The 16,925-nt window shown below is 41.6% G+C and overlaps 3 protein-coding genes across 3 annotated transcripts; 2 read left to right on the top strand and 1 right to left on the bottom strand.

Moving 5' to 3' along the window:
* Positions 1-809: 809 nt before the first annotated feature.
* nr0b2a (nuclear receptor subfamily 0, group B, member 2a) lies at positions 810-1,959 on the bottom strand. The gene is made up of 2 exons (XM_084556788.1): positions 1,212-1,959; positions 810-1,094 (listed from the first exon to the last, which is right to left on the bottom strand). Exons 1-2 carry the CDS (start codon positions 1,744-1,746, stop codon positions 853-855), a joined length of 777 nt encoding a protein of 258 aa, XP_084412914.1. The 5' UTR covers positions 1,747-1,959; the 3' UTR covers positions 810-852.
* Positions 1,960-9,094: 7,135 nt separating this feature from the next.
* gpatch3 (G patch domain containing 3) lies at positions 9,095-11,665 on the top strand. The gene is made up of 7 exons (XM_084556783.1): positions 9,095-9,560; positions 9,846-10,309; positions 10,421-10,595; positions 10,817-10,876; positions 10,966-11,087; positions 11,172-11,299; positions 11,399-11,665. The coding sequence occupies exons 1-7, from the start codon at positions 9,113-9,115 to the stop codon at positions 11,580-11,582; spliced, it is 1,581 nt and encodes a 526-aa protein (XP_084412909.1). The 5' UTR covers positions 9,095-9,112; the 3' UTR covers positions 11,583-11,665.
* A 259-nt stretch (positions 11,666-11,924) lies between these two features.
* On the top strand, positions 11,925-15,963 carry gpn2 (GPN-loop GTPase 2). The gene is made up of 6 exons (XM_084556787.1): positions 11,925-12,136; positions 12,252-12,792; positions 12,934-13,090; positions 13,584-13,744; positions 15,232-15,362; positions 15,576-15,963. The coding sequence occupies exons 2-6, from the start codon at positions 12,373-12,375 to the stop codon at positions 15,646-15,648; spliced, it is 942 nt and encodes a 313-aa protein (XP_084412913.1). The 5' UTR covers positions 11,925-12,136; positions 12,252-12,372; the 3' UTR covers positions 15,649-15,963.
* The last annotated feature ends 962 nt before the right edge of the window (positions 15,964-16,925 follow it).

The following is a 16,925-nucleotide window of genomic DNA, read 5'->3' as shown; positions in this document are numbered from 1 at the left end:
GACTGGCGACCTGTCCAGGGTGTACCCCCGCCTCTCGCCCAATGACAGCTGGGATAGGCTCCAGCAGACCCCCGCGACCCTTAACAGGAATAAGATGAATGAATGAATGAACTTAAAACTCATAGCGTCGCCTCAGAAAATGTTGGAGAAAATGCAGCGTCACAATGTGTTTGCAGCTTCTGATTGTTCCAGCGGTTTGTTTAATGATCCATTAAGGTCTGTGTACGTTCAGAAGGTGCAACGTTTCGGCCACCGTGTCATCACGGCCGCACTTTGGAAACGCTGGCAAAAATAAATGCACTTGAGCAATAATTGGCTGCACAACATTAATGATGTCAGCCCTGATGGAGCTGCCAAATGGACCATAGGGAGCCATAAAACAAATATTATTACATTTAGCGTGCTCTCTTAATGACCGAGACAGAACTTCTATGTTACGTTCAGGTAGAAAAATATATTTATTAGAAATGTTTTAAACACTTATCTACAGCAGTGAGACAAACAAAACTTCAACATAAGATCAAGTACATTAGAGAGACAGGTAAAGTCTGTCTTCTTGTGGAACATCTTTCCGCTTCAGTGGATAAAATCTTTTCAGACTGGGCTAAAGTGACCTCAGCTTCATTGTACAGTAAAATGTAAGGATTCCTAATCCCATGTGCATCCATTCACAGTTCTTTTTTTGTTTTGTTTGTTATTGTAAGTGCTTTTTAGAGTCGCCCTTTCATTTCATGATGGAACATTGTTTTGGTTGTGAAGAAAAAGGTTCTGCGTCACTACTTCTAAACAAAGGATTCAAATTTCTCCAGGATAGTCTTTTGTTTTTTTTCTTTTTAATGAAATCCAAATCTTCTATCTGTGGAAGAGCATGTCGACCAGCAGCTCCAGCAGATTCGCCTGGCCTATGACCGGCCGGAAGAAGAGTTCGGTGATGATGCTGGGTGTGATACTCTGAAGCATGGAGGCTGTGAGCAGGATTTGAGCGAAGCGGTCCTGGTCCCCCGGGTGAAGGAGCTGGACCACCTCGCTCAGGGCGTGCTGAGCTTCCTGTTGCAATCCTTCCACAAAGAGGGGCGCCTTTAAATCAGGTACGTCTGTTGACAGTGACAAATAAGAAAGTAGGGTTACATGTGTGCATAAAGCATTTTTACACTGCGTTATTTCAGCAACGACTCAGACATATATATATTTATGAAATCTTTTAAACATACCTGGATTAAATATCGTGGTCCCTTTGAGGTATGCATACTCCTTTGGACTCAAATCCAAACTCCAGAACTTTTTGAGGCAGGAGTTTAGTTTGCTGACACCGGCCATGGTGGGCTGCTCCCTTTCCACCTCGGGACTCTCCTGGCGGTTCAGGAGGATCTTTTTCAGCATGCTGTCAGCCGGGGTGTACGTCACCTCAAAGTCCACATGCTCCTGAGCCAGACCCAAAATGAACAGCGGTGCCCAGCAGCTTTTGAGAAGTGTGAACTGGTCGTTGGGAGGCAGCTGGTTAAAGGCAGGTAAATTCTTCATGAAGTGGAGGGTTTTAACCAGAACCGCCGAAGCTTCTTTGCAAATCTCAGACGGCATTTTCAAGCACACTGTCCGCCGCACCTCACAGTTGCATCTGTGAGGTACTGAACTGTAGTTGAAGCTGTCCTGGCTTGGATTGCTGCTATCCATTTGACTGAGGATGTTGTAGAGGATAGGATTTGAAAGCCTATCGCGGCTGGTCGAACAAAAGCATCCATTATCCATTTTATGTGATTCAGAGTTTTATAGCCTCTGTAGTTAAATGTAAGCGTCCTCTCACAGGACTCTCAGGACTCTTTATGAGGTTGTGCTGCTGCTGCCACCAGTATCCCTGTACTTATAAGGCCAACCCACCCTGCTCGGTGAACCTTGACTTGTCAATACGCTATGTGAAAAACAACCGTGTGGTCTGCCAGGTGACTGACAGAATAACCCCCGGGAAACCGATAAGCTTTTCTCAATGAAAAGGAGCGGCTGGAGTATCGCACGGGTATCAAGAGGGTTGGGCCTTATCTTGTCGCAGGTGTCATTAACCCAGGCAGTACCAAGCTACCAAGGACTGCAGAGGTAATCAGCCCCACGGTGTGTCCCTGCACACTGCCAGATCACACTTGTAGAGCTGGAAAGAAGCCAAAGCAGAAAGAGGGCACTGACCTATAAGTTAAGTCCTCACGAGGAGCAGCTTTTTTTTTCCTGTTGTTTTTAGATGTGGTCTGTCTATTTCTAATCCTGGAACACCGGTGCTATTTTGAAACTACAATTTGGTGGAAATTTGCCGTTTGAAGAATGAACTCAAATCGGCCAACATGGCCTCCCAAGAGCATTACATATCTATAAGCTGTATACTGAGGTCATTAGTCTGACTTGGACTGGAACAAACTGGCAGCCAGGCTGAACAGTAGCGCAATGTCTTGTAAGTGTAGAGCCAGCCTAGCAGCTCTGTGAGGATGTACTACGGATGTAATAAAGGAGCTGGAAACAGCATCACTAGTCATCCTGCTGCTAATTTGGTATTGCAACAAAAGTGCACATGACCAGACACATCAAACTACAGACAAAGTGGATTATTACTCTGTGTACATGCTTTTATTTGGTGGAAGATTTGTCTTTGTTAAGAAAAAAAAACAATAATATTAACAATGACGGGGCAGCACAGTGGCGAGGTGGTTAGCACTGATGCCTCACAGCGAGAAGGTCCTGGGTTCGAATCCATGGGAGTTTGCATGTTCTCCCTGTGTCTGCGTGGGTTCTCTCCGGGTACTCCAGCTTCCTCCCACCGTCCAAAGACATGCTCATTAGGTTGATTGGTGATTCTAAATTGGCCGTAGGTGTGCGTGTGAGTGTGAATGGTTGTCTGTCTCTCTGTGTTAGCCCTGCGATGGACTTGCGACCTGTCCAGGGTGTACCCCGCCTCTTGCCCGATGACAGCTGGGATAGGCTCCAGCAGACCCCCGCGACCCTTAACAGGAATAAGCGGGTACAGAAGATGAATGAATGAATTAATTAACAATGACAATTCCCTGATACTAGAAATATGACTGATGTCTTTATAATCTGTGGACCGGAAATCGAAAACATAAATGCTGCGAAATGCAGAAGGATCTTAAAAACTGGAGCGGGAGAACCTCACTGGCTTATTAGCCAAACTAGCAATTTATATCCGAGTGTGTGCCAAGCTGTGTCCATGTATACAGCTCTCTCTTGTGTGTTATTCATAATGTCATAACTGGAAATCTTGGTAAAATCCAGAGTTCCCGAGTTGCGACGTAATGGCTGATGTTTTACATATTGTGACAGAGGTTTCTTTTTTAGAGTTATAAAGGTGTTACATGGACTTGCCCCACCTCCCATGTCTGACTTTCTTAAAAAAAAAAGGGCTCACAGGCGGTCTCAGGACCAGGGCCTCCTCTTGAGGGGACTGTGAGGTCCCACACTGAAAAACAACCTTTGGACAAAATGCTCTTTCTGTAAAGACCAGTAAGATCTGGAACGGTCTTCCACTCTCCATAAGGGAGTGTCCCACATTACAAACCTTCATAACTTACCTCAAGCAGTGGTTGAAAGCAAACCAGTCTTGTAACCATTGACTTTTATTTTCTTAGTAATGTATTGCCTTGTAATGTGCTGTTATTGTGATCTATTGTCCTGTCCTATGTCTTATCATGTTTTTGTGTAACCTGCGTAGTCACTGCGGATGCAAATTAGCATTGTTGCTATAATCCGGGATATTTACGTCTATTGCTGTCTGAATAGATGTTCATTAATGTGCACTGTCTCTATCAAATAAATAAATAAAAAATATGAATGTTGATATTCTTTTAGTTTTGCCTTTTCTGTTTCCGTTGGTCGTTAGCTTGCTAAGAGTTGCTAACACTTGCTAGCTTGCTAACACTACCTCAGTGATTTCTAGATGCCAACAGACACCTAGCAGCGGTCTTCTCACAACTTACTGCTGATCTTACCGTTCAAGTGCCAAGCATTTTGTGTACGTGGCTTCTCGTGTCCTAACCCTAACCTGAATTACATTTGAAGTTAGCCTAAGCTACGTGTCGTGTTTTACTTAACAATGCTAAATAATGATATGGATGCTGAGAACTTCCCAAAGGAAAGAGGATACGTTTTTAAAGTTGGGATTTAAAAAACATGTAACCTTTAAGTGTAATTAAATATTTTGTGCTTAAATAATGCTACCTTTACATAACAAGCATCAAAATTACAAAACGGCCAAGCGTGGCCAGCTACACTGTAAACAAGTGTTGCTCAAGCCCTCGTAATGACCCATTTAAAAATGAGCTGGTGAAACAAACAAAATATGACAAGTTTCTCTGAACAGGTCTCTGAAGTAAGATGATTTATTGCACGTCACGTGTTCAGTCAGACTCACTGGCCACATGGGTCGGGCCATTCAGGTTGTGTTTTCATGTTGCCGTCTTCCATTAAAAATCACCAGTTGCATTTTAACCAGTAGTCTGTTCGCACTGTGAGGAGGAGGCAGAGATAAACCTGTCAGCGGGTACATGTGCTGTCAGGTAGAGCATTACAAGACGCAACTGGTTAGGGAAAAGATGTAAAAATGTAAAATCCTAGTATGTTGCACTTTTTCACTTGACGGTCTTGAGTCTGGTCTTAGCAGAAGCTTTGGCTCAAAACTGTTACACCGGTCATCTAAATTCATCTAATTTTGTTGTCTTCCCCGTGCCTGGCACCGTGATTTGAGACTGATAAGCAAATGACTTTATTACTGCTGCAAATAAACAAACGACAAGATCTTTTAGTTTGAACATTTTGCTCAGGGAACCTTAAAATATTTATTATACTATAATCACAGGGGACACAGCATGTAAAGTACTGTGCTCTTTATTTTTGGTGGGACACTTCCCAAAAGGTTTGACAGGACAGGAAGTCTGGAGCAGTCACAGCGTGGAAGTCCCAGTGGAAGATGTGACCTGCAGAGCAGAGGAGTCAAGGACAGTTCATGAAGTCAATTACTGCAATAAAGACATTACTCACCAGACACAACTGGCAGCGCCAGTCACCGAATATTTGCATTACCTCATCACTGTCTTTACTCATTCCTTGGCAGAATACTAATATGTTTCATAGCCTCACTTTTTTTTCCAGGGGTGATCTCATTAAGATACAGTGGTATCATTCATAGGAGACATGGTGTCTGTACTCACAGAAGCTAAATGATAATGAACTACAGCTTCAAAACATGATAAAACACATTACGTTATCTCCAAGAATGCTATCCTTACAGTGACGTGACCTGTAATGCACTTGGTAGGCCTCAGGCTTCGCGATGCATGCTGACAGTTGTAAATGCTTGTGATAAGGCCCGTGTTTATAGAGGTTAGGAGCAGGCAGAGACGGGCACGGAGGACAGACGCTTATCTCCACCTGGATAGTAAAAATAAAATGTCCTTCAGTCCATAAGTGGAACAACTGCTGTATTATGAGATCAAGCAAGCGAAACGGTCTGATGAAGCATGATGCAACAGTTCCCACCTGAAAATGCCCAATTCTTTATTTACCATTATGATGTTAAAAACTTGAACAATGAATAAATACAATTAGCTCTGCCTGCACTGTTGGATGTGATAAAAATGTCATACATCATTCGGCCGTTTCAGAGAGTTCATCACCCACAAAAAGCCACAAAGTTTACCTCGAAATCCTGACTTCCTATTGACTTAACTTTTTCTGGTCTTCTCGGGTCACTGAACTGTCGGTGCCACCACGTGTGCATGATGGACACGGTGCGTGACTCCTAGCCTTGACCTACTGCTAATACAGTGGAGGTTCATTCGCCTGACTCCGTTTTTAACAAGGCCACCAACCCAAAGATCACTTTTACAGTGTTACAAAAGAAATCGTTAAATCACACAGGAATTCTATTCACCTCTCTATATAAATATATTGCTTGACAATCACACTAACAATCATTAAATACAAAAGGGTTTGAAAAAAACGACCTTTCTAATTCATCAGAAAACTTTGTTTACACTTCAAATGATATATATACATATATATACATATATATGTATATATATCTGTAGCTCAAACATTAGTGGATTTTGAACCTGTTATGCCAGTTCGTCAGGTAAACTAGTGAATTCAGCATTTGTGTAAAACAGCTGAGAGAGCTGTTGATTGAACTGTGTTTTCATCTTGCCGTGGTTTGTAGCATTATTGGACAGTATTTTGTTGTACCGACGCATGATTTCATTATTTTACAACCGCATTTTAGTCAGAGGATTAAGCTAAATGGCAGAGACGCTTTTTCTTTGAGTTCAATCCAGTTTAACAACACCACAAACTACACCGTCCAAGATGATCCTGCAGTTGAATTGCCTCCTTCCTTACGCAGTTTCCACATCAACTGAACACAGTAATCTACATAAAGCTAAGATTTTGTGCAGGACTGTTAATGAACTGGTGAGGGCTGGAGCTTATACCAGCTGTCGTTGGACGAGAGGCGGGGACAGGTTGCTAGTCTATCGCAGGGCTACCACAGAGAGACAGACAACACCTCACCAATTCACCTAACAAACGGATTCAAACCCAGAACCTTCTTGCTGTGAGGCATCAGTGCTAACCATCACACCACTGTGCCACCTTGTTGAACTTAAACATAAGAAGAAGAAGAAACAAAAGAAGTGTCTGTAATTTGTTTTTTTTTCTTTGATTAGATATATTCTGATTTAAGTTATATTTTTGTCAATGTCTGTATAAACAAAGTGAATACGTGCCTTTCTTGGGTAAGGCATTTGAGAAATGATTTCATATATTTTATTCTTAATATATTAAAAAAAAATTTTTTTAAAAAAGCATCTGTGTTTCGTTGTTGTTGAAATGGTATCTGGTATCAAACATTTCAGAGAACAATTTATTCAGTTATACAGAAGAATAAAGTATTTGATATAGATATTTGCTAAGACATGGCCTGAAGTCAGTAGTCTTCCAGTGTTTTACAATCTAGTTTAGTAAAGACTTTAAAATGAAAACTGAGATTGAATTTTTGACATTTCTGTATATCTGGATCTTTCCCCTTGTTCTAGCATTATAACAATTAGTATCAGCTTCTGGAAACCACAGTGGATGTGACAAATACACAATACATGTGGTTTTCCAAAGTGATGTCAGGGTCCAGACACCCGAGTCTAGTTTTACTGCCTATTACTATCAAAATACAACGATAAAAAGCTGAGGTGAAGGCCAAACAAGTAGTCAGCCTCTGGGTTAACGACCTCTGACGAACAAATTTCTGTGGGAAGTTAAAAACGTACAGTATTGTAAAGCACTTCACTTGTTTTTGTGAAACTTTTTTGCCTTATGTTTTATTCAGTTTTCTAGTTTTATATGAGTCATTTCACCTTTCACCTATTTTTACGCTGACTGTTAAAGAGAACAGAGTTCACTGTGAGTGTTTTGGTCAGTGCTTCATGTTCACTTCTGTGTTTGACACAGCTCAGGACTCTTTGTGTGTTCACTAAAGATTAGTAAAACAAAGGCAATGCTGCTCTCAATCAAAATACATCAATGTCTCTCTAACCACCCTTTTGCCCAAAGGTATACTGGGGTAAGCTGGGGTAAAGAAAGCACAATGCATTGCCTTTAATACATTTTGCATGTCACTGAAAGAAAGAAAGAAAGAAAGAAAGAAAGAAAGAAAGAAAGAAAGAATGTATTTGGACATAGGATTCTTCTCTCCTGGGAGGGGAGAGCATCTCCCAGCTTTACAAGATAAATTAGGGACACTGTGCGTTTTCTGAAACTTGAGAAAATTGGATGCCCTTGAAGGCTCTTTGCAAAACTTTGGGACAATTTAGACCCACTTTTTACTACAACAGCTTACAGCCTCCCATTAATTAGGGAGGCTGTGGCAGAGCAAGGTGACACCCCACCCCTTCTTTTTACATTTCCCATTTTCCAATATTTCATTAGATTACATCTCCAACAAAGGTTCAAGAAAGGCAACTGGACTGAAGAACTGAAGAAGCTACTCGGATGAGTGGTGAAACGTCTTCTCAAAAAACTCTACAAGTCCAGTTGCCTTTTTTTAACCTTTGTTGGATATACCATGACCTGGATGACTGAGAACCTTCACAGACATTAGATTACATCATTCATTCATATTCTGAAATCGCTGGTTCCTGTGAGGGGTCGCAGGGTCTGCTGAAGCCTATCCCTGCTGTCATCGGGTGAAAGGCGGGGTTCACCCTGGACAGGTCGGCAGTCGACAGACAACCATTCACACTCACACCCACGGCCGATTTAGTATCACCACTTAACCTAACCCGGAACCTTCTCGCTGTGAGGCATCAGTGTTAACCACCTCGCCACTGTGCCGCCCCTAGATTACATATAGTAGTTATTTCTCTTGTTATATAGACACTTAAAATATATGTATAATCTACTGTATAGGTTTTGTATTGTAAAATTACAGAATTTGTAAACGTATAAGAGACGATAGTTGGAATGTATATAAAGCTGTAGCTATGTAAAGTACACTTTTTGTACATGTTTTTTTGGTTAGTCTATCTATCTATCTATCTATCTATCTATCTATCTATCTTTATTAATGATTGTACCAGGGTTTACGGTTTCTATATGTCACAGTCTTACTGTACAAGCTCAGCGGCACGTCTCACGACTGTGAGTGGAATAAAGGACTGACAACTAACAATATAAAGACAGCGTCTCACTATAATGCTCTTATTATCACAGTTGACTGGGTGTAGGTATATAATAAAGTAATTTTAAATTGATTACATAAACTGTACAAAACCCTGTCTCGTTGTATCTGCTCTTATTCTATATTTTTATGTGTATAGATTGAGATTTAGTTTATTTAATCTTATTTTTATTTTTAATTTTCATCACTTATTTAAGTTGGTGTGTTATGTACAAGAGAGTAAAGCTACCGGAGTCAAATTCCCTGTGTGTTCACATACTTGGTCATTAAAGCTGATTCTGATAAATTTATTATTTTTGTCGATTCACTTTTGTGACGCTTCGGGAGGCGGATGTGACGTCATTTTCTGCCCGTCGCTCCGATGACGTGGGCTGCTCCGGCAGATAAACAATCATGGCGGACACTGAAGCTGAAGGTCCTGTTTACTTCGCTATTAGCAACATCCCCGCGGCCTTTCGCTCGGCGGACCTGAGGAATTATTTCAGTCAGTTCATAGAAAGCGGCGGTTTCCAGTGTTTTCACTACCGCCACCGACCGGAAGTCCTCAGAGAGTCGGCGCGACCCGAGACCAGCACGGAGTGTGGACGCGGAGAAGAAGAAGAAGAAGAAGAAGAAGAAGAAGATGAAGGCAGCCCTAAATCCTCAGAAGCCGACAAGCCAACAAAACACAGCTCTGCGTCGAAGCAGGCGGCGAAGACGTGCTGTTGTGTAGTCTCGGTTCATGCTAAAGATGTTGACAGGTTCACAAAGATGTATGCGGGGAATCACTGGATTGACTCGAAGGGAAACTGGCTCAGCAGGCGCTGTGTTATCAAAAGAGTAAAAGTTTCAAACGGCAAAGGTTAGTGTTACATTATATAAGTACAGGTGTGTAACTCATTAAAGGGGGTCGATTTTTACAGTCAGTTTCAGGTCATTAGTGTGGCAGATTTATAGTAGCTTATCTGGTCAGTGCCCCCATGTCTTAGGAAATGAGGCTAATAACACAAAAAACACTAATTTATCACATGAAGCCGACATTGTAAAAGGGTTACTGTTAATTATTGAATATTTATGAGTGTCTCATAACTATATTTTACATGAATTGTGACACAACATGTTCACTACTCTATTTTTGTTCTTTCAGATGATGGGTCATTCCCCTATAAAACGAAGTATGAGCAGCGACACCGCATGTCCTTAACGGAGCTTTTCACAGAGGCCGACCTCAAAAGCTTGTCCGAGCTGAATCCACCCTCCCTGATGCAGAATGGAAACGTGGGCACGCCGGTGAAAGTGTTCCTCCAGCTCATCCAGTCCTGCCGCCTCCCTCCACGCCTCATTCGGAAGTTGGGCCTCACTTTCCCCAAAACCGGCTCCAACCGCCGCTATGGCAACGTACCGTACCAGTACCGCAACACGTGGACACTTCCAGCCACAGAAGAGACTGTAATTACCGCTGCTGGACATGAGATATCGGGGCCGGGCACTTTTGCTGCTACATCATCAAGATCGAGACTGCTGGGTGCTCGCGCAGAAACTACAGAGGCCGATGAGGAGCAGAAAGAAGAAGAGGAGGAGGAGGAGGACGCACAGTCAAATGCAGATGATGTGGGTTTAAGGCACTGTGTTAAATAACTGCATAGTAGTTGTTAGTATGTGCAGGCTGTGATATGGGGCGGTCTGAATTGCCATAATTGTAATTTGTGTGGTTGGTTGTAGGATGATGACTACTGCGAGGAGTGGGAGCGCCACGAGGCCTTGCATGAAGATGTAACAAGCCAGGAGCGGAGTAAAGAGAGACTGTATGAAGAAGAGATTGAGTTGAAGTGGGAAAAGGGGGGCTCGGGCCTTGTGTTCTACACCGACGCTCAGTACTGGCAGGAGGAAGAAGGAGGTAGGCTACAGAAAGAGTAATCATACAGCTTTCTGCACTTTCCTGGAGGTGTTTTGGTTTATCTACAGCTTATTGTAATATTGGTTTATTTATGTTTATAAAAATTATATGTTAAATTATGTAATGTTAACTACATGAGTCTACATAGGTATGGGACATCAAGCTTCATCATTTTGGTTGATCTTTACATTTATGTCTCTTTCTGTTTGGTTTTTCTCCAGACTTTGATGAACAAACGGCAGATGACTGGGATGTTGACATGAGCGTTTACTACGATAAAGGTATTTGCAGTTATCTTGATTAACTATAGGAATCTGCGCATTATCTCTGCATAGTCAGATTTCCTTTACCCCAGTCCTTCCTCTCACAGATGGAGGGGACATGGATGCTCGTGACTATGTCAGAATGCGCTATGAAAAGAGGCTGAGGGAGGGTCTTGAAGATGGAGCGGGGCACAATCAGTCTATTGGCAGCTTTGAGAGGTTCACTAAGGTAAGTAATTTACCACATAATTTGGTTTGACCGTGCACTAGTTTGTGTGAAACAAATTCTCTTCATATTGCTTTCTTGGATTAGGGCTTTGGCCGTCGTGTGATGGAGAAGCAGGGCTGGAAGGACGGTGAAGGACTGGGGAGCAGCCAGGTTGGGATTCCTGAAGCCCTCGAGGGCGAGGGCCAGCATCCCAACTGCAAAAGAGGCTTTGGGTGAGCGTGCAGTGACAACCAACATCAAATATTGTAAATTGTATGTCTTGGTACTGGGAGTGAGTGGATACTTGACACTGTTGTTTCTATTTTGCGCAGGTATCATGGAGAGAAATTGTTGTTACATACTGGAAAAAAGGCCAGAACAAATTTTCATATATCTACAGTATATGATAAACCCAAAGACATAGATGGAGGTGACACCTTGCTGAGACGCCAACCTAACACCAGCTTGAAGTACAGAGGATGGCTACCAGGTGGCAGCATTGGACCTAAGAGATGACACTGATTTGATTTTTAAAATATAAAAAAACCCTGCTGTGTATTATGTGTTTATTGTCTAACTTCGATATTAAAATATTTTTCAAGTCATGTAATGTAATTGTGCTTATTATTAATTTGAACTTTTAATTCCAAATGCTCACTCACTATTACACAAAATAACTGTTTTTTTTTTGTTGTTTTTTTAATTCTGGTCATTTATAAGAACATATATGAGCCAGACTAATATATTAAGTATAAATATAAATAAATAAACAGAAGTTTATGTAAAAACTTTGAAAGAAATTGGAAAAAGGAGGACCACTTTTATTTTGACAGTTCACTTAACCCGGATGTGCTTTAGCCTTAGCTTGTTTGTTAGCACCCGCTGTACGCATGTTAAAATAACGGCAACAAACGATTGATACTTATGAATATTTTTGTATTTTTTTGATAAAAGACCACAATATCATAACATAAATTGCAGCTAGGTTTGGTTAAATACATCTTAGGTTACACGCAAACGTTTTATTAGCATTTGGAAAGTTGTGTCCATCATCTTACCCCAGTGTATCGGTAAGTCCCAGATTTGTTTATTGTGTTTTAAGAGATTCAAAGTTTACTAATTAATGTCAGAAAAGCTTAAGTGCTGCTCCGGTTGTACTAATATGAGACTTTGGGACTCTGCCAGGTAATCACACATCAGCTGGATGTTGATCTCCTGCGCAGGACATCATCACGTGTGTCCCATCTGACCTCCTGGTCCTCCTAATGTGAATCTCTGCAGCCTCACTTCCTTTGGCTTTAAAATCATGTCCAACCAGACGGGAGTAAAACCCTCTCTGCGCTTCGGTCAGGTGGTTATTGGACCTCCAGGCTCGGGCAAAACCACATACTGCCAAGGGATGCAAGAGTTCCTGACTCACCTGGGACGTAAGGTGGTTGTGGTGAACATGGACCCTGCCAACGAAGGAATACCTTATTCCTGTGGGGTGGATATCTCAGAGCTGGTCACTCTGGACGATGTCATGGAGAGCCTGAAGCTCGGCCCCAACGGTGGACTTCTCTACTGTATGGAGTATGTGGAAGCAAACCTAGACTGGTTGGAGAACAAGCTGAAAGACTACAGCGATTGTTACTTCCTGTTTGACTGTCCGGGACAGGTGGAGCTCTACACCCACCAGAGTTCGGTGAAGAATATATTCTCACAGCTGGCCAAGTGGAATTTTAGGGTGAGCTTCTTCAGCATCCAGATATGGGGTAGTGATCTCATGTCCCCTGAGTCATGAGCTGATACTCATGCAGTCATGGTGTTCATACAACATTAATGAGGTGATTTCAGTTCGTCATTCTGCCACACTTTTCTTTTTTAGCTGACAGCAGTGCATCTTGTCGACTCTCATTACTGCGCTGACCCAGCGAAGTTCATCTCCGTGCTGTGCACCTCTCTGTCCACCATGCTGCACGTGGAGCTGCCCCACGTCAACATCCTCTCCAAGATGGACTTGATCGAGCAGTATGGCAAACTAGGTGAGCGTCAGACCAACCAGATGTTACCACACACAAAAATAGACTCACGAATGCACTCTAATATAACAGTCCCGCACTAAATCTTGGCTTCATGAAAGTTATAGTGTCAACATTTGCTTAAAATAACTGAGATAAGTGATCCTGCTGTGTTTTTATTTGCAGTTCTATTGAGTTGTATTGTGTCGTACTGACGCATGTTTCTATTATTTTGACATATTAGTCAGTGAGTGGTCTAAGTTAAATAACAGAAACACTTAAATGTTTATTCAATCCATTTTAACAGCATTAGTAACTAGATGAATTACCAACTTTCTTACTCTGTTTCAACATAAACTAAACATTATAACAGTCAAGAAGGAGGATAATTGTGACCGTATAATACAAATGAGGTAGTTTCCTTTCTTCGACACGCGTCTGTAATTTCATTATAGTTCAGAGTATTGAATTTCATACTTATACATCTGCCGTGGTAACATCTTTGTGTCTTGTACAGCCTTCAATCTGGACTTCTACACTGAGGTCATGGATCTGACCTATCTTCTCGATCACTTGGCCGCAGACCCCTTCTTCAAAAAATTCCACCACTTAAATGAAAAGCTGGCCGAAGTCATACAGGATTACAGCCTCGTCTCCTTTGTGCCCCTCAACGTGCAGGTATCACTGCTGCTTTTGAAGCATTTTTTTTTTGTTTTTGTTTTTGTTGTTGTGTGCTTCATACGGCTGGTTGTGTATTCCCATCCTCAAGAACTAATATTGCTGTGAGTCCACTGATTTATACCAGATGTTTCAGTAGATTAAAGAAATAGGATTAGCCTTATTCGATTTGTGCTTTTAAAATCATCATAATTATTTTCTGTTTGAACAGTCTCATTTAGCAGAGATGTGTTGAGAGCGTGGCAAGAATTTCTTGTTTTGTGAAAGATTTAAGTACCCATTAAGCATCCATGCTGCGCAGAAGTGGCTTAAATCTTCAAGAATAATTCACTCGGGTCTTCTAAGAATTTCGAAAAAGTCAGCCATTATATATTTAATAGTTTAATAGTACACCTTAATCATAAAGCACTTTCAGCATTTAAAACTGAAGATTGGATAAATTTTCTTCAGATGGATTGGACTGTCAAAAGGGAATAGCCAGTCTGCACGCCGCATTCATTCCCAGACATTAGTTCTTTATTGAGAATAATTTCATCCTTTGTGCTACCAGAGACACGAGTCTAGACCGCGTTCCATCACTGCACACGGGGACTAGGAGTTTATACAAAAGACAGGTTTGCACGCTTGTTTTTTTTGGTGGAAAAATGCAGCCTTGATAAATTTTTTTCTGTTTTCTACAACTTCTTAGTTATGCATCCACTAGTTACGTTGGGTACCTGTGGTGCTGAACACTTAAAAGATACAACCTTGAGAAAGACAAAATGCAAAGTCAGTGAGGTTTTACCGCTTTGTGTGAATCTCATAATGCCAAACGCTTATTAGTTACATTTCTAAGAAGGCTTAAGATAATGACCACTTCCTAATATTGTGTAAGTCTCTCTAGTCCCTCCAAAACAGTTGTGACTCATCAGAGAATGGACATGGGCCTTCTGAGGGTGTCCTGTGGTGTCTGGGGATTAGGCTGGTTCCAGTGCATCCCACAGATACTTGATCAGTTTGGGATCTAGAGAATTTTGAGGCCAGGTTAATACCTTGTGCTGTTTTTCATGTTTTTTTTTTTTTTTTAAGTTTAAGTTGTTAATGTGCCTGTGTCAGGCTGCATCCTGCTGCCATCAAGGAGTGTCATTGCTATGGGGGTGGGGGTGCCTGGTCTGGTCTAGGCAGATGGTACGTGTGGGTACATGTCTAAGTAACATCCACACGAATGCCAGGTCCAAAAGTTCCCCCGCAGAACATTGTATTGTCACAAGATGGTCAATTTTATCTACTTCTCCTGTCAGTGGTTTTAATATTGTGGCTGATCGGTGTATAACCAGACTTGTGATACTGACTCCATGTACTTTTATAGTTATTCATTAAGCAGAAATATAAATGTCTTTAAACTGCACACGTACAAGGTTTCTGTAAATATTTTGTCAGTGGTTAGTTTCACTAAATTTCCACAGGGAAAGTCCCCTTGTTGAAACTCTTCTCTTTTCTGTCCCCAGGACAAAGAGAGCATGATTCAGGTCTTACGAGCAGTGGACAAGGCCAATGGCTACTGCTTTGGAGACCTGGAGGAGAGGAATCTGCAAGCCATGATGTCAGCCGCTGTGGGGGCAGACTTCCAGTTCGACTCGTATCCTTTCCTAATCACTCTGGTGACTCACTGTGACTCATCTGCTTTAAAAACAAACCTTAAGATTCACGGGAGGTGGCTGAAAGACTTAATAATACTCTGGTGTTTATAATGACACAGAACTGATTGCGATAAAAATAGCCCAAATGGGATTATGTTTTGTCCTGTTTGTGTTACATTTTAAACTGTTTCCCTTAACTAATGACCTTCCAGTACTCTCGGGGTGCAAGAGAGGTATGTTGAAACCAGTGGAAAGACCGTGGAGCAGGAGGTGATGGATCTGTAACTGGAAAAGTCCAAATAATATAGTAAAAAAAAGGACAAAAGTGGTCGCCTCTTTAGCACCAGTATACCAGGGGAGTCTCGGCAACATCCATCTCACTTGGCCTGAATTCTTTGCCTCTCTACGAAGGCAGAGGAGGCGCAGGAACTAAATTTGGGTGCTGCAGATTGCTTCAAGGTTGCAACACGCCTCATAAAAATCACAATGAAGAAGACTGAAGGGAGCACATGCTGAGCTTTTCCTCAGTAACGTGTGGTCTGAATGTGTTTTTGTACGCCTGCCTTTGTAGACGACGGGGGTAAATTCCAATAAATGGCTTTAAATTTTCTTAAAATGCATCATTCGTCCTTTTTTTTAGTTTGAGTGAATTTGACATTTGTGACTTCCTTGTTTTAAAAATAAATGGTAAAAACTTTTAGTGTTAGGCGTCCCTTGTAGTCATTCTGAAACAATAAAGTGACTGCAATGAGTGTAGACCTGCCAGTTCATTAGGTACACCGGTGAAAATGAATGCATTCTAATATAGCAATCCTGCACTTAGCTTCATGAAGGTTATGCTAATCAGCATTTGTTTAAAATAACTGAGAGAGCTATCGATTCAACTGTGTCTTCAGTTTGGAGGCTGTGGTTTGCAGTGCCGTTGAATTGTATTGTGTTGTACCGACATATTTCTTTTATTACGACAACCCCATTTTAGTCTCGTGAGCTAAATAACAGAAACACTTTAGTGTTTAAATGAATCCAGTTTAACAACACCACGAACTATATCCTCCAAAATTATCATCCAGTTGAATTAACACCTGTCTGATGCTGTAACAACATAGATAATTGGTGCATACGTTTAGTGGATTTGTTCTTTTGTCGAATTACTGCTAATGCATAAGACTTGGTTTTCAATCTTGTACATCCCCCATTTGCATATATTAGTGAGCAACCGTGTTTCTCTCTCTTATATGTTGTTTAATATAACAGAATATCTGGCATACTGTGGTGTCACAAATGCCTCAAAACATCTGCAGGACTTTCTGCTGAGTAAAATGTTTTGTGCAACATTCAGGGTACATGCAAAACCGGGCTAATGCCCTGAACATAAAGCGATGACATGCTACTTGTCCAAAGAGGAATTCGTACCATCTAGGCCTACGGTATGGATGAAAGCCGCCAGCAACGAACCAAGAGTAGTAATGACTTTGGCCAAGATCGAGTCCTTGTATTTTGGGTGTTTTGTGTTTCCAGCAGGTGGAGCATGTGCTCACAAATCCTTCTTCCGGATCCAGAAA

The sequence above is a fragment of the Chelon labrosus genome, assembly GCF_963514085.1.
Source record: "Chelon labrosus genome assembly, chromosome: 12".
NCBI lineage: Eukaryota > Metazoa > Chordata > Actinopteri > Mugiliformes > Mugilidae > Chelon > Chelon labrosus.
The sequence above is the reverse complement of the archived record's forward strand: the minus strand, read 5'-3'. Positions and strand labels throughout refer to the sequence as shown.